General features: G+C 44.0%; 2 protein-coding genes across 4 annotated transcripts in view; one reads left to right on the top strand and one right to left on the bottom strand.

The window, feature by feature from the left end:
• Nucleotides 1-294, bottom strand: part of STN1 (STN1 subunit of CST complex) — a 37,634-nt gene extending 37,340 nt beyond the window's left edge. The window contains exon 1 of the mRNA XM_065746199.1: nt 247-294. The gene's annotated coding sequence lies outside the window, so the exon portion shown is untranslated. The remainder of the gene's footprint in view (nt 1-246) is intronic.
• A 467-nt stretch (nt 295-761) lies between these two features.
• Nucleotides 762-16,119, top strand: part of SLK (STE20 like kinase) — a 41,250-nt gene continuing 25,892 nt past the window's right edge. For 2 of the 3 annotated variants that reach the window (XM_065746040.1, XM_065746038.1), the window contains exon 1: nt 763-1,105. In XM_065746040.1, coding sequence (XP_065602112.1) covers nt 956-1,105 — 150 coding nt within the window. In that variant the 5' untranslated portion in view covers nt 763-955. Of the gene's footprint in view, nt 1,106-16,119 lie in introns of all 3 variants that reach the window. The other variant, XM_065746039.1, reaches the window with a different exon arrangement.

The raw sequence follows: 16,119 nt of genomic DNA, 5'->3' as shown, positions 1-16,119 counted from the left end.
GGAAAAAGCAGCGGGGCGTCGGGAAAGGGAAGGGCCCTGATCGGAGCGGCCCCAGCAGTCCCTCCCTTAGGGAGCTTTCAGAGAACAAGAAGTTCTAGCGCACTCCGCAGCTACAAATACGAGGCAGACCACCGAGATAAACCAAAATCGAAGAAGGAAGGAGAAAGAACCTCCGCTACCCCCCGGAACACGAGGAAAGAGTAAGGCTGGCCCGTCCTCCATCTTGGGGCCAGACCCCCAACTTACCCGCCGGACGCCTCGGCGCGCCGCTATTGGCCCGCTCCGCTCCGCCGGATCACGTGGGAAGGGGCAGCCCCGCCTCCTCGTCCCGCTGTCGCCGGCGCGCACCCCTCGGTGCTGTGGCGGCGCGGCGCCTGCGCATGCGTCGGAGGAGTCGTGGCGGGCAGGGCGGCGCGAGGCGGTTCCAGGAGCGCGGGAAGCGGGCGGGGGCATTACGTGCGCACGCGCTGCCAGCAGCAGCGGGAGGAGGAGGAAGAGGAGGAGGGGTGGGCGCCGGGAGCGGCACTGCCCCGCCCCGCAGGAAACGGCGCCGCCCGGGCCCCGCTCCGCGAGAGGGCGGGGAGGGGGGCGGCCGGGACCGGAGCGAGCGGAGCGCCGTCTTCCTCTACGCCGCCTGTCGCGGTCACCGCGGGCCTCTCGCTCCGCCGGGCGCCGGTCCGGCAGCGGACCGTTCTCCTCACCCTGCGGAGCGGCGATCGCTCGGCCGCTCTCGCTCTCCGTGCCGCGCGCCGAGCCCGGCACTTGTTGCCGACGCGATGGGCGCCGTTGCCGCTCAATAGGCGCTGAGCGCGGCCCTCCCTCGGCTCCGTTTTCTCATCCCTCGGAGCGGCCGCCAGGGCATTGCCCGCGGCACCGGGCAGCCCCGGCCGTTAACGGCCCCGCCGGCCGCCCCCAACCGTCGCCTGCAGGCCGGCTCCAGCGGCGAGGGGAAAAAATGTCTTTCTTTAACTTTCGGAAGATCTTCAAGCTGGGCGGCGAGAAGAAGAAGAAGCAGTACGAGCACGTCAAGAGGGACCTGAACCCGGAGGAGTTCTGGGAGATCATAGGGGAGCTGGGCGATGGGGCTTTCGGGAAAGTGTTCAAGGTAAGGGCGAGCTGGGAGCTGAGCTGCGCTGCGGATGCAGTGAGTGCGGGGCTCCGCAGGTGCGCGCCGCGCCCGGCAGTGGGACGGGCTGGGATGGGACGGGACGGGACCCTTAGTGGCAGAGCCCTGCCACTAAAGATAGAAGAGGCCCCATGAGGTCATCGTCCCGTCCCGCCGCACCCCGCCCCTCGCTGAGCCGTGCGCTTCTCCCGTGTTTTGCTTTTTTGCCTGGCTTGTGTTCGGCCGAAGGTTTTCCAGGTGTGAAGTTGGTGGTGGTTTTATTTCGTACGTTTCTGTACGGGAGAAGGCCGTGAAAGTAAAACTGGCTTATGCCCCCGTGCGTTGTTTATAGGGCCAAGCTCATGTTGCTCTTAATGGGCCTGCTCCTATCTTGTTCCTTAAGGAACAGAGTTAAAAGGTCGTGTTACCCTGCTGTCCTTATGTGGCAGAATTTCTGCACTTCCTTACCACTTTTTTTTTCAGTTCTTTCATCGTTAAAGGGGTATTTCCGAGGTTTGTCATGTGGAATTCCTCAAGCGTGTAATGAAAATTGATGCAATGCTTGCAAGTGTTTGGTGAGACCAAAACCTTCAGACAAACCTTCAGCTGATTGTGCTCTGAATGGGCACTGCTGCTCCACGTTGGGTTTGGAGATAGCGTGGAGCAAGTGTCATGGAGGGCGAGAATGAGAGAGCCTGGGAGCTGACAGGAGTTGAGACCCCAGAGCAGGTTCTTGAGGCTGGAAAAACTGTTGTGAATGCACAGCACTTGCAGTGTTTCTGGAGGCTGATTTGGTCAGGAAACATTTATTTATTTTACTGCATTTGACAGCTCATGAAATGTGGGTACAGAGCTTGCACTCAGGAAACTTGTGCTATTTTTTGCATCTCTATTTTAAGTTTTATTGTATTGTGGTGTTACCTGTTTCTAAGTTTGGGCAAAAGTGTGGTGGCACTGAGAACTGGGAATGCTGGGTGGTTTTTTTTTCCCCCTAGGAGTTTCTGTCCATGTTATGTATTAAGAGCATCTAGTTTATTTTGATGCTTGTGTAAGACATAGTCTAGATGTCAGTGTGGAAGATCAAAGGTTTCTTTACTGAAATGCCTGGGAAATATGGCTGTGACTTTAAAAGCATAACGTTGTCTCTAAGAGCATTTTGCAGAGCGCCCGAGTTTTTCTTTTAAACTTCACTACAGAGTTTTGATTCCCTTTCTGTCTCTACAATGCTCTGTCCTATAGAGACGACTGGGGGAGCCTTAGAGAAACAGCACTGAGTGTGTTCTCCCCCTCCCCCATGTGCATTTCCTCTCCCCAGCCCTCCTCTCGCTGGGTATTTGTCTGCAGGCCTGTCGGTCTGGGTACCGGGCTGTGTGAAGGTGTCTGAGCGAGGCCGTTTTTGCCTTGCAGTGCACTTTGTATAGCACAGAGTTTTCAAGTCGGACTGTTATTTCTGAATGTGAAATGACAAAATGTAAAGTGCCCATCTTGAGTTTTTTGAAATTAAACTCTTTTTAAAATTGTCGTAATAAGAATTACCTGTGGGGTTACATAGATGAACTCGGTGCATGCAGCACTTGTGAATACTGACAGGTATGAGTCCTCCTGCATCGTTTCCATCCAGTTTGAGGAAAAAGGATTGCATGCAGACATGAGCTGTACTTGTTTTCCTGGGTCTGAGCATGCTTGGTGAGGAACTGTTTCGAAAGCAGGGGTGTGTTAACAATGTTCTTTCTTGGATCTTCACCTCTATTGAGAAACTGCAGTCATAACCTGTTTGATACCATTTCAAGTCTTGGAATCCAAACTGTTAGTCAGAACAGACCTGTCAACTTGGAAAGACTGTGCTTAAATAATCTGTATTTTTAACAAAAGGATAATACTGATGTCAGTTGCATCTGACAGAAGTAAATCCCTTTGTGCATGATGAAGACTGGAAACACTCACTAAAACACGTTTTGTGAACGTACCTCAGTAGCTTCATCATCTACGTTTCACATTCCTGTAGGTGGTTAATCAGGTGTAAATGAATTCCACCAAAAGGCGGTGGGAGCACTTTTTGCTGCAGTCCACGAGGGGAGGTGTGGTCCGGAATGCCGCGGTCACAGCCCCCTCTGGAGTCACCAGCCGAACTAACAGTGGCTGGGTCCTGGGTGTCGGAAGAGACTTCAGCACATTACCACCTCTCTCTTTCCTTTAAAAGGATAAACAGGTTTAGCTATTTAGCAAAGAGTTTTGTTCTTGTTACTCCTGAACAGGAAAATAAATGGAAACCAATGTTTCGTAGCACGGAGAGATGGGCTGTTTCTTTGTTGTAACAGGTTGGATTTGCAGAGGTGAGAACATCTTTGCAATTAGGATTGCAGGAGTCGCTATGTGAATATCCTTGGAAGTACCAAATATTTAAATAAAAGCTGGTTCTGAATTCTGAAGTTGTCCCAACACTCTCACGAAGCCTGCCTGATTATATTGTTGACATTAGACATGCTGTGCCTAGTGGGACTGCGGTTGTATGCACTAGCCTGAAAGGGCTTCAATGCTTAAAGGACTTGTGATTTGTTTCCCTTCTTCTCAATCAAGTATCAGGACCACGCTTTTTTTATTCTTATTACTTCTTCTGAAGCCGTTTTCATTTCCTGATGCCTGCTTAGCTCCTGCAATTCATGCCTACGTGTTCAACTCGTGCCTTTGTGTTCACCAGCTTCCAAAATACTGTTCCTTCAGACTCCAGAGCATTTCAGCTCTGGTTGCATGGCCCTCTGCAGGCTGCCAGTGGTGAAGGCTCCCTGCAGTACAGCATACCACCTAGCCCTTCTCAGCCTTCAGGCTGTTTTTTTTTTTTTTTTTTTTTTTGTCTCAGTTAATGAATAATGGGGTATTTTTCATCCTTCATTTTCTGTGCTTTTGCAGTTCCTCAGGATGAGGTGAAGGCCCTTGTAAAGACAGTTTTGAGGTGATTATAGGCTTCTTTTTCTTTCTTAGAGTGCTGGTTGTGCATCATTCAGAATTCCTGACTCTTGGGCTTCTGAAAGCCACTGGAGAAGCAGATTTCAGTTTGTACTGGGAGATAGATCTCTCTCAAACAACTCGTTTAAGGATTAGAACACCTGGTTTGATCAAATTTGGGGCGGGAAGGGCAAGTTTAGGCATCTAATGTACCTATTGTAATCAAGTAGCTGTAGAAATCAGTTACATTATTATATCATGTTACTGTGCTTTGTGTTGGTCCTTATGTATCAAGTGCCAGTTCAGGGTGTGTTCAGTAAAGATCGCTTTAAGGTTAAACTGTCGTCATTTCAAGTAGCCAGGTGAAGTCTGTCATCAGTTTAAAGCTGCTCTCTGGACAGAAGTTAATGCTCAGATGGTGTGAGAAGAGCCCTTAAAAATGCATCCTGTGCTCTGCAGCTTTCTTACTGAAGCTCCTGCCTGAGAATCTTTACCATGCAGTTGCACGTAACTAATTAAAACGGAGATGTCTTCCAGAGTTAACATTCCAAGTAAAATAAACTGCTTGGTCTGTACTGAAGTGAAATCTTCCAGCAGGTTTTTTTTGGTGTTGTGAGCTCCGTGCAGCGATGCAGGAGCGCTTGCGTTGCGGAGAGACATGAGCTGTGTTCAGTTGGTGTGATCTCTGAGACCTTCTCTAGGAGATACTCCTCCAAGAAATCTGTGGTCTTTTGGCTGTCGTTATGATAATTACGGGTGCCATCTGCACAGATACACTAACTGCAGCTCTTCTGCAGGAATGCACAGTGGCAGAATATACATGACAGCTATATATATACTCATACTATACAAGATACAAAGTACCTATATGTTTATAGGGAAAATACGTAGTGTATATACACACTTACACAGTCATTCTTAGGTTTTGATGAGAGGACCCTTGCCTGATTTTTGAATTGCGTTCTTGCTGCTGGTTTTGAAATGGAGTATTCTGCCCATTTGTAGTCCCACATTTATTATCCTGAATGTTAGGTGCTGGGAGCATCGCGTGTGCTGGGTTCTGACTGGAATTTGGGAAGTCAGATATTTGTATTTCATCTGGAGTTACAGAGACGGATCCTCCAGCTCTCAGCTGTTAAGCAGCGCTTGGTTTAAAAGCCATCTCTGCTCCTTCTTTCAGCTGCAGCTGATATGTTTTACCAGCCAGTACAAACTCAGCTCTGGCTAATGAAAGAAGTTTTGATAATTCTGTTTCCTTTAAATGAAATAAGCTAATGATGTAGCTTCATTTAAGTTAAACTTTTGTTCCTGCATTTAATACAATCTTGCTATAATTGAGCTGGATGACTTTCATGGGAGCTTGTTTTTACCTTACTATCTTCTGCAGCACCTAGAAGCATACAGCTTTTGAACAGGGATTTAATAAATCTGGACCGATTTGTCTGCCTCCTTGCAGCAGCCTTAACTCCTTTTAATGCTTAAAAAATGATCTGACTAGTGCTGGCTGTTTACAAGTACTTGTCTACATCATAACTTAAGATATTTTTGAATATTAGAAATTAATCAGTCTGTCCTGAAAACAAAATCAGGGCAGAGCAAGGAGAAGTTATGTTCTCTAATCTCAGTGACCTTACAGCATGCTTATCTAAATCATTGCTACAGTTGGGTTATCTTTTACGATAGCAACGTATTGTGCTGTTTACTGGGGTGGGTATTTCTAACACATGTAAATTAACACACATAAGAGTAGATTCTAGTGATTACCTAATATCTAAGCACCACGCTTTCCTTCATCTGCTCTTACTTTTGGTTTACCTGGTGTCACTTCATCACTGGAAGGTGATTGCTCAGAGTTTTAGAGTTGTTAGAACTCGCAAGCATTCTCATGTTAGGGATGCAGTGTCATGTGGAAGGCTGTTGCTTGAGTTCATCTGAAATTCTGCATGTTTAGAGTTAATACTGTGTTTCAGGAACCTGAGGGTTCATGCGTGGCTGCAGTAAGGCTGGATGTGGTGAGAGTAAGCAGGTGGAAATGTCCTACATTAAATTCTTACACATAAGAATGCATCAGTTGTGAACTTCCACCCATCTTGATTAAAGTTGTTTGCTATACTTTTGTTCCAGTCTATTTTCATTCATGACTGGCACTGTGAGTTGACCTCTGATTAAACTGGAGCAGTGAAATAGTTCAGTTGTCCTCCAGAGATCTGAATTAATGACGTACCCTTAAATGCCACGTTGCTTTGTTCCTCGATAGGCACATTAGTTGATAGAGAAGGGAAGAGAGCTGCTGTGCTCTCAGGAGAGTAATGCATGTGATGATAATGTTCGATTTTTAAATATTTAGTCCATATAAAATAGAATTCAAGCTTTACTTAAAGTTAGTCGAGATCAGGCATTGCCATGAGAGCAAGCTGCGTGGTTTGGGACTGCTGTGCACGGTTCAGATGGGAAGCAGATCTGGGAGTGGCCACGGAAGGCGAGTGGCTGTAGCCTCGCGGATGGGCACGGTGCGTTGCTCAGAGGTAACTTTCCCTGCACCCTGCCTGCTGTGCCTGCTGCTCCACTGCACTGCCTTTACTTTCATATGATTGCACCAGGGGCTTGTCATAGATAGCAGATAAGAAAAGGCAAACCTGCCGGTTCCCTGCTGGGAAGCACGGTGTGGAAAAGCTTTGCAGATCTCTGTAATGCACTGTCGCTATCACTGAGCTTTCTGAGGAAATGGGGAGTGTAAGAGTTATCTGTGGGCTGTAAACCAGGGCAATGTTCTTGTTTGGAGTGGATATTTGCAGGAGATATCTCTCTAATTTAGTCTGTAGTATGTAAATACTCTGAAGAAGAAAGCATCCCACATGCTAAGTACCACACGTTTTGGACATCTCAGAGCAACTTGGCTTGAAAGCGGCATCCCGATACCTAACGTATGAGTAATGTATTGTCTGCTGCGTTCGGAGTTGAAGCTACAGGCAGATTTGAGGAGGAGAAATGTAAATTACTCATGGTCACTTCTTAGTAATGCAGTCATCTTTTCCAAGGTGTGAGCGCAGTTCTATAAACTGTTTAAAATTCCAACTAAATAGGAAATCCTTAGTTTAAATTTAAAGGAAAAAAATGTTTATAAATGCGGATATCTTTTCCATGTCATTTGATACTTATATTTCTTAGCTCACTACTTGTGCACTTGTATTATTGCCTGACCATAAGACTGTCTTTGGATTTCAGGCTTAAGCTGAAGGTGTTTGCCTAGTGTTTTCAAATAGATTGCAGAAGGAAGCGTTTTCTTTAAGCTACTCCAGCTTGGTGAGAGAATTTTTACATGTCTTCATGTCCAAGTCATGTGTTGTCTAATTAAATAATTCTGATGCAGGAGCTGAAAAACCTGTCATACTGTTTGTCTAACAGTTCTTAGAACAAATCAGTTAAACCTTTTCAGCTTAACTTTGGGCAGGGAAGCGTCCTCCAGTGATGGAGCACTGTGCACCACTGTTGACCATCCCATAAACAGCACTTAGTGAATAAAGTACTGAGTTGGTATTTGGGATTTGGGATTGCCACAGTTCTTCGTTTGGGTTTATTATTATTGAGAATCAAACAGAAAAAAATCCCACAAATTTAAATGATTTGAAAAGCATCCTAGAATTAATATTCATACGTGTCTGTCTTGAACTTCACACTATTTCAAGATTATCCTTGTATAAGGCCAAACTAGAAGATGAGAAGACCTATGAGGTGTCAAAGTTGGTTCTCTTTCAAAAGTTTTCTCTCGCAGTTCTGTTGATTTCTGACATTGGCTGTGATAGTGTCCCCCATCTTGCACAGGAGACAATAGGAAGCAGGAGCCCCTATTTTTCTGCTCTTCTGCCCTCACAGTCTTTCAAACTTGTGAGAGTGCTGAGAATGACTGCTGCAGCAAGTTGTCTGAGTAGCAATGTGGAAATGTGTCGACTTCTAAATGCTCAAAGTCATCAGTGGATTTATTTTTCTCTGATATCTCTGGGTTCAAGTCCTGTTGGGCTCAGTGACAGCATTGCTGGTTTTGGGACAAATTGAAGAAACTGGAATAAATGAGTCTTTGATGTAAATGCTGAGTGTTATAAGGTCTCAGGTTGTCTCATGACTCCATCTTCTAACTTGTTCTGAGGTGGAAGCAGAAGAGATTTTGCCATCCACATTGGTATTCAAGTTGCAGTATGGTACCCACTGAGTATGAATGATGAATGTACTTAGAGGCTGTATAGATATGGTTTAATGACTCCCAGGTCTGGGTAGGAAATCTTGTTTTGCTGTGTGTAGGTGCTCTCCATACGTCTGAGACACGTGTGGTCCAAATACAACATTTGCTTTGCTCTTCTGCATGACAGGTAACAGCTTTGGAGCTGTTTACCAGTTGATCCTAATTACTACCAGTATAGAATGCAACTGTGAATGGTCCTGACATGTTTCATAGATTGTGACCCACGTCCTGAGAATCTTGTAAGATTATAGACATCACTCTCCTTTAATGACAGCTGTGTTTCTGTAAAAGAGGCAGTGTGTAATTAAATCCTCTGTTTTGTGACCTTGAATGCTTTGAGACCTCAGTGACTGAGGTGTAACTTGTGAATTTTTTTTGGTCTTTCCTTCTTTGTGCTCCCCCAATAACCTCTAATTACATTCAGATTATAAACTCAGTTGCCAAAGCCATAGTTTCACCTCTTTTGCCTATAGTTTTACTTTACAGTAATTGCCAGACTGCTCATTTCCAAGGTTTGTGCTGTCTTTACATTTGATACTGGTCAGATTGTTCCAGTTCTCAATGTTAAGTGATGGAAAAGCCATGAAACCTGCAGTTAGACAACAAATATGGCTGGATTAGCTATGGGAAAACAGGATTAATGAGCTTTTGGCATTTGTCTACAAATCATTATAGAAGTGGGTATACAGCACAACAATCACAATAAGTCATGAATGATTCTTCCTTTAATGCTTAGGTATACTATTGTGTTTGGGTTTAGGAGGACAATTTTTTTTTTCTTACAGCACTTTTAAAGGTAAAAGCAAGCTGTGGTATCAATCACAGTATTCCTTCAATTTCACTTTTCTGGATGAAGGCTGCTTTGCAATGTTCTGTGGGATTGAATGTTTTTGTATGGAGTGGGTAATGTAAAACAGCTGAGCATGGATGGTGATCTGAAGGCCAGGAGAAAGATGCAGACTTTTTCCCCTTTATATCCCTATGTTTATATTTCTGAACCACTTCTTGTTTGTTTTAATTGCCCACAGGCAAGAGAAATAAATTGCTCAAGAACAGCTTTGTGCTGGAGCCAAGCCAGAGTCTGGGTTTAAAGAAGCATTTCCACCTGAAGCATTCTATTACATTGCTTTTAATTTTCACTCGCTTTCTGTGGAAAAGGAAGGGAAGAAGTAGAACTGTGCCATAACAGCTAAGTTGATCTGTTGATTGGCATTTAGAATTTGTGAAATTACTCCTTAGTACAGATGACTTAAGTGACTTTTACCTTCATGAGGGTGTCTTGAGTTACTCTTGTTGTTGTTCCACAAGATCTTACTCTGTAAAACTGATGGAGACCAGACAAAATAAAGGGATGGCAGTATTTTTTATAAAGGTTATTTTTCTGAAGTTGTCTGTTTTCTTGGTGCAGTAATTCAAAATGAGAGAGTAGACTGGAATTGCTGGAAGTGCAGTCCGTTGTGATTTGGGGGAGCCATTTCCATAGACCTGAAGCTGTGCATCAGAACAGTTGTACGAGGTGAGCGCAGCAGTGAATCGTGCTGTGCCGAGGCCGAATGATTCCTGAATCCATCTGGCTTGGCAATGAGTTAGAGACAGTCCCTTTACTTTTTTGACATCCTAACTGAACAGTCTTTTATTCATGGGATTGCTTGAGGATTTTAAAGAGCTGAATCTTGTCTCTAGAAATACTTGGTCATAAATGTGATTCAGAAGGCTGTTCCGAGTGAAGCTGCACTGGAATTGATTCTTTCTCTTGTAGGCAGTGCTCCTCTGAACACAAATGTTTTCTGTTGCTAATCCAAAGTTTTCCTGTATCAATTGTCTAGATTTCACAGTACAGAAGATGACTTTTTACTTGCATTTCAAAGTAGTACTTTATCAGAAAGAGAGTTAATAGTTTGTACTGAAGAGGTAAAAGCTCTTCAGCAATAATTAGCATGTTGCACTAAGTTCTCATCTCCTTCAGTTCATGTGCTGCCTTCTTAATTTTGTAAAGCTTGGTCAAATTCCTGTCGCACCTTTAGCTATTTGTGTGAATTGAAGAGGTCCAGCCTTTTTAGTGTGTAAGACCAACGACTTGACCCTTCAGTAGTTTCAGTTATCATTCCCTCTTCCTTCTCTGTCTTAGTTGCTTGACTTCCATAGATGCCAGGGTTCTTGCCATTCAGCACTCAGGTGCAGTGTGCTGCTGTCAGTGTTGGGTGGTTGTGGGTCAGAGCCAGAGGGCTGCACGAATACTGGACCTCAGATCATCTGTGGGAGATGTGGCCAGATCCCTAAAACAGATGGATTATTGCAGAAACACAGATGAATGGGTACTCTCAAGAGTTCAGCCAGAATTGGTTTTTGTTCATTCAGCCCTTCCAGATAGCTTGTACCACTAGTGAAAATGCACAGAGGTTAGAAATTGTTTGTTTAGCACATTAGGCTTAAAAACAAAACAAACAAACACCTGAAAATTAACAACAAAACCTGATATTTAAAACTATTAAAACAAGTACATAGACATGATAGGTCCTCTGTTTCAGCGACATGAGTTTTTGACCTTTGTCAGTGTTAATTCTTAGGTTTTGCTGCCCTGAATGGGTCCTTTAACCTTTGAGCCAGCACAATATAAAGAAAACTTAGTTTATTCTTATTCCATATCATGCTGTGAATAGAGCTGATTTCTGTGTGTTAGTACAGGTCAAACAATAGGGATGTTAAATAATGCAGGGTGCTGCAGTGGATCAAGAGAAAATCAGAGAGTATGACTTGAAGCCCTTGAGGGCTCCTGGTGCTTAGGAAATGGATGTTGAATAGCTGATGACATTAAAACTTTTTAAACTGTCATATTCAACTCTCTTAAGGTTCTTTTGAATCTCTGAAAGGCATTAAAACTGTATGGAACCGCAGTTACAAGTGTAACAGCCAATAAAGCACTTTATAAAGCTGTTGAAAAGCATCATTGATAATCAGTCCAGAAGTGACTTTTGGAGCTTCTGGTTCTTCACTGTGACTGCTTCCCATAACCATGTATGGCAGTGCAGGTCATGGCAGGCAGTTCTGGCAGTGCATTCCTCTTCCCACCTCCTGCTTGTGGGGCCTTGTGATGATCTGGGTTATGGGACTAAGCCCTTCCCTAGGCTGGTTTTACATGGTGTCTGTTCGTGTCTTCTGGCTTGTCTTCCCAAACCACCTCACAGGATGACCAGGTAAGGGACAGTGCTGATGCAGGGGAAGAGGTCAGGACAGTGGAGGCATTGGCTCAAAAGTTTTTAAATTCACCGTTTTAAAAAAGAAAAAATGGATCTGACAGGAAACATCAGGAGCAACTTGTCTATGGATGAGGTTCATACCCTGCTTTTGTGGCACTTGAGAAGCCAACTGGCAGAGAGTGCCAATGTTTGTGTGGATGGCTGTAGCTCATCTCTTGCACACAAGCTCCAGCTGGAACATCCCTAAATCCGCGTGATGGGAAGCTCCTGCACTGACTGTCAGAATGTTTCCTTTTGATTTCACGAGGTGGAATGTAGCTTGAGGATCACTGACATAAAAGACTCTCAATAAAACTGCTGGCAGGTCACAGACAATGTAAGGTCTAAATAGCATACATCATTACAGAACCTGAAAATAACCTGTTCCTATTACGAAGCTATGAAAGAGCTGAATGATGCCATTTTAGTAATTCTTCCATTGTTTTGTCTCTGAAGTTAATTTCTCTTAATTCATTTCAAAGATATGAGCATAAGTAGTGATAACTTTGGCTAGAATTATAAACGTCCTGTTCTTTATAACACACTTTAATACCAAAGGAGAACTGTGGATTTGTCTCTAACAGTTTTACTTGAACTATAATGAGGATTTACAACTTTTTTTAATGAAAGCTACCAAAATCTATTTGACTTCCTTTTCCCTTCAGGAATAGGGGAAACTTGATTGCAACAAACCCAAGCGTGCAGGGAGCAACTGAATATATGGTTTGAGAGGTTTGCAATAGCTATAGCCAGTATTAGTGTGGTATTGATGCAGCCACGGTTCGCTTCTTGCCGTGCTCATCAGGTGGCTTTTTGTACAGTGTGAGCTCTTGAATTGCTTATATAGCCTATATATTTTTTTTCCTTATATATTGACTATGCTTTATGTATTGTTCACTTAAGCTAGACAGAGTGAGAGGAGGTGACAGTGCTTCTTCTTGGTTTGTTTTGTCTCACCTCTGGTAGTTCAGCTGTGCTCTCTGCACTCTGGAATGTGGCTGACGTTGCAGTATCAAATGATAAAGTGCCCTTCCTCAAACTGCCTGTATTCTTGAACTGTAAGTGTTAATTACTGTTAAGTAATTCTGTTATGTTCCATCATCTTCTTCAACAAATGCCTGAAATAAACTGTTTCAATACAGATCCTCAAATGTTTTCTTTGTGCCATCTGAAATGTAGAGCATTTAATCGTATTCTTCACTTTGACAGCGAGTGTTTTTTAACTTAATGACTGTACCACATTTCACTTCTGTGACTATGCAGTTTCCTTAGTAACCTATCAGAAGGCCTTTGTCGAAGGGTTTTTAAAGTCCAGAGAAATTGTCATTTGTCCTTTATTTGTTATTTTGTTAACTGGTTCCTTCTTAGCGTAGAAAAGAACTGTTTTTCTATGCTCAAGCCAGACACATTTTTCTGGTTTGGGGCTTAAATCGCTGCTCTGGGTTGGAAGGCAGTTCTCATCATCCTATCCCCAGTCTGCCCAGATGCTCTGGGCAGAAGACATCCCATTTTCTGTCTGTAACCCAACACAAAGCAACGTGGTAAGGAGGAACTGAGGCCTGACCTAGCTGCTGTATTTAAATTAATGAATTTGGGGTTAATATGTGTACCTCAGTGAGTGTACAGAACGTAGCAAAGTGCTGGTAAACAGAATGACTTGGTGCTACCTGGAGCCAGAACTCCCAGGGGCGTATTTGTTGGCAGAAAACTACCGAGGTACCACTTACAACTCCAGATGTCTCCCTGGGAAAGTAACAGTGTCTCTCGGAGCCATGTTCTCATTGAAAGTAACCTAATCTCCTGCCGACTGCAGCCTGTGTGCTGCATGAGACAGGAAGCAAGAGCTTGTAAGGTAGGGACTCGCAGGGAAAGGAGTCGGTTTTCTTAAGGCTTGTGCTCAAACAAACCATAAAATCATTGGGAGTAAATCACAGATCTCACCCATCAGCCTGGTAGTATGGCGTTTGTCTGGGGAAGACCAACAGACAACTCTGACTTGTTGGCTAAGGTCTTAAAGGTAATTGTATTCAGCACCTAATAACAGTAATTGTGGTTGGATTAAAAACTACTTAACAATGCTATTGGAACCTTTATTAATTTGTCATCTATAATAAAGGTATGCTTATTGCTAAAGATTTAATTTCAAGCTACAGTGACTAAAATAAACATTATGCTTTTCCCAGTGCAGAGAGACTGAACAAATAACTACAGGATGTCTGTAGCCCCAGATGAGAATCCACGGGGCTGTGCTTTCTGGGAAGCAGGAGCTCACTTTGGGGCTGACATTGGCTGCTGCTCAGCTGCACAAAACCTCTGCTGGCAACTGCTAGTGGCTGCTGCAGGAGAAAGGCCCTGGCAGAGCAGCTCGAGCTGCAGGGATAGATCCTGGTTTGTCACACCTCCCCCTTCCCTATTACTGGATTGTAATGCAGACTTGATTACTTGGTTGTAATGCTTGCCTCTTGGTTGTGTATTTGAATGCTGCATTTGGAAATGGAACGTACAGTTATTGTAACAGAATTAAAGAAAAAATAGCACTCCTCTGCATTTACACTTCTGACACCACTTCATATTTTAGTCCCAAATGTTTTCTTTGTTACCAGCTGGATTCCTGTGAGCTATCGGGCAGCGATGGAAGGGGTCAAAAAGGAAAGAATGCTACGAAGTAGCGTGCTGTCTTTTGGATTTGTGTCTTGACAGTGTTTGGGAAATGTCTGCTTTCTGTTGTTTGTTTTTTAAATGGGTGTGATCAAATAAAAGGAGTGCTACTATAATCAGGTATGGTTGCCACTGTGAAGTTGTCTGTGGAGAACTGTTTGAGCGATTTTGCACCTCTTTCTGAGTTCCTTTCTGAGTTCAGCTCTGGTTGTCTCACAGATATGCTTAGAAATATTCCTTCCGCTTTCAGGGAAACAATACATGCACTGAGATGCAAACTCTGCTTAGCTAATATGTGAGACACTGCAGAGTTAATGAAAACACACGGGGAAATCGGGAGGTTAAATACAAAAATTATCTCACATACCACTCACAAAAATAACATGTGGAATCCTCAGAAACCAACTGTGGGGAAGCAGAAGAACCACAATAAATACAGATACAAGGATAATGTTAAAATAATAAAGTTGTCATGGAAACAGCTCCAAAAACAGTACAGCCACAAAGGCAGCACCACCCCACGGTGCCATAACTACGCACTGAACCCTGGGCACAGCACTGCCAGCAGTACTTGTTGGAATGAGGGGCACTTCTATCTGCACTGCCATTTCAGATGTTTTCCCTGGCATGAAGCATTTACTTATCTAAGGAGGAAATTGTATGGTAGGTAGCTACAGCACGCTGTGCAGCAGTGACATCTTTTCTCTAATTGGCCATGGTTTAAGGGCACCTCACCTTCCCTGGTGGATGCTGCTGTTTGTTAGCTCCTGAGCAGTGCTGTGCTGTCACCTCAGCGTGGTGGAGCAGGTACAGCTGTGGTTAGCTGCCCTTGAATTCCTCAGAGCAAACGTGTCTCTTGAAGCTACGGCTCATGGATTTTCATTTTATTTCCTAATGTTAGATGCTCAGACAGGTGCAGAATGATGTGGCTTCTTTGCATTAGTTGTCTCATCTTCCTTCATTTTCAGAAGCTGCCATCTCCTTCCTTGGCTTAACTTCTGATTTATTATAAAAACAGTAGCTTAATATTGTACAGCTAGCTAGGTTTGCTATTAAATTTGAATTGATGCTTTTAATTAAGTATCTCAAAATTTGATGTTATATTTAAGGCTCCCTTTTATTTGGTTAATGGAAAAAATGTACTTTTGTTAATGAAGAACACCTTTCTGTATTTAAAAGGTACTGAACAATCAATGCTGATCAGTCATGCAGGTTTTTAATTTCAAAAAGCACTGAATATTATTAGCTAAGATATAATGAACCTATGCAGAAGAGTCCAGTGTAGCTTCTCCATAGGCCTAAGGTCCGCTGCCCTCTGCCAGCTCTAACGGCCATCTCCTGCCTTGTAGCACAGAAGCGTGGTGTTTTACACTGAAAAGCACTTTTTGCTGGATAGAGATGCTCGTTTTCCTCTTCCTGGCAAGTCTGAGGCACTGAGTGTGGATGTAGTTTTGTCACAAAGAATGAGTCAGAGAGGAAGAACTTCTCATCTGGTTTGTGTTGCTGCTTGCGAAATGTTCCCTGTGGTTATGTAACATCTCAGAGGAGATCAGGCTTAGGGAAGAAAAGTGACAAATAATGCTTCATCTGTCATCTCAGCAGTGACTCCAGCTCACTGGGCAGCAGGTGAAGGACGTACTTCTCTCAGTTGTAAATAGTGGTTTAATGTTGAGGAGCCTACGTGCTGTATATCAGGTGGGGAGCTGCGCTGGGTAGGGTGCGTTAGCTGGTGGTAGGAAACTGAAACACGTCCTCACAACCGAGGCCAAAACTTCATGGGGGTCATGTAAAGATGAAAGACGGTTATCTCTGAGCTGTAATCCTATTAGTGGGGAGCAGGGTCTCTGCTCTCCCTGTTGTCTGTGGCTGGGGATATGTAACTCCTTGGCCAGGCGCCCAGACAGTAAACCTGTCTCCAAATATTCTGCTATCAGCCTCTT

The sequence above is a fragment of the Cyrtonyx montezumae genome, unplaced genomic scaffold (genome assembly GCF_038088225.1).
Source record: "Cyrtonyx montezumae isolate F1298 unplaced genomic scaffold, pur_monq_1.0 scaffold_4, whole genome shotgun sequence".
NCBI lineage: Eukaryota > Metazoa > Chordata > Aves > Galliformes > Odontophoridae > Cyrtonyx > Cyrtonyx montezumae.
This window is presented reverse-complemented; position numbering and strand designations above follow the sequence as displayed.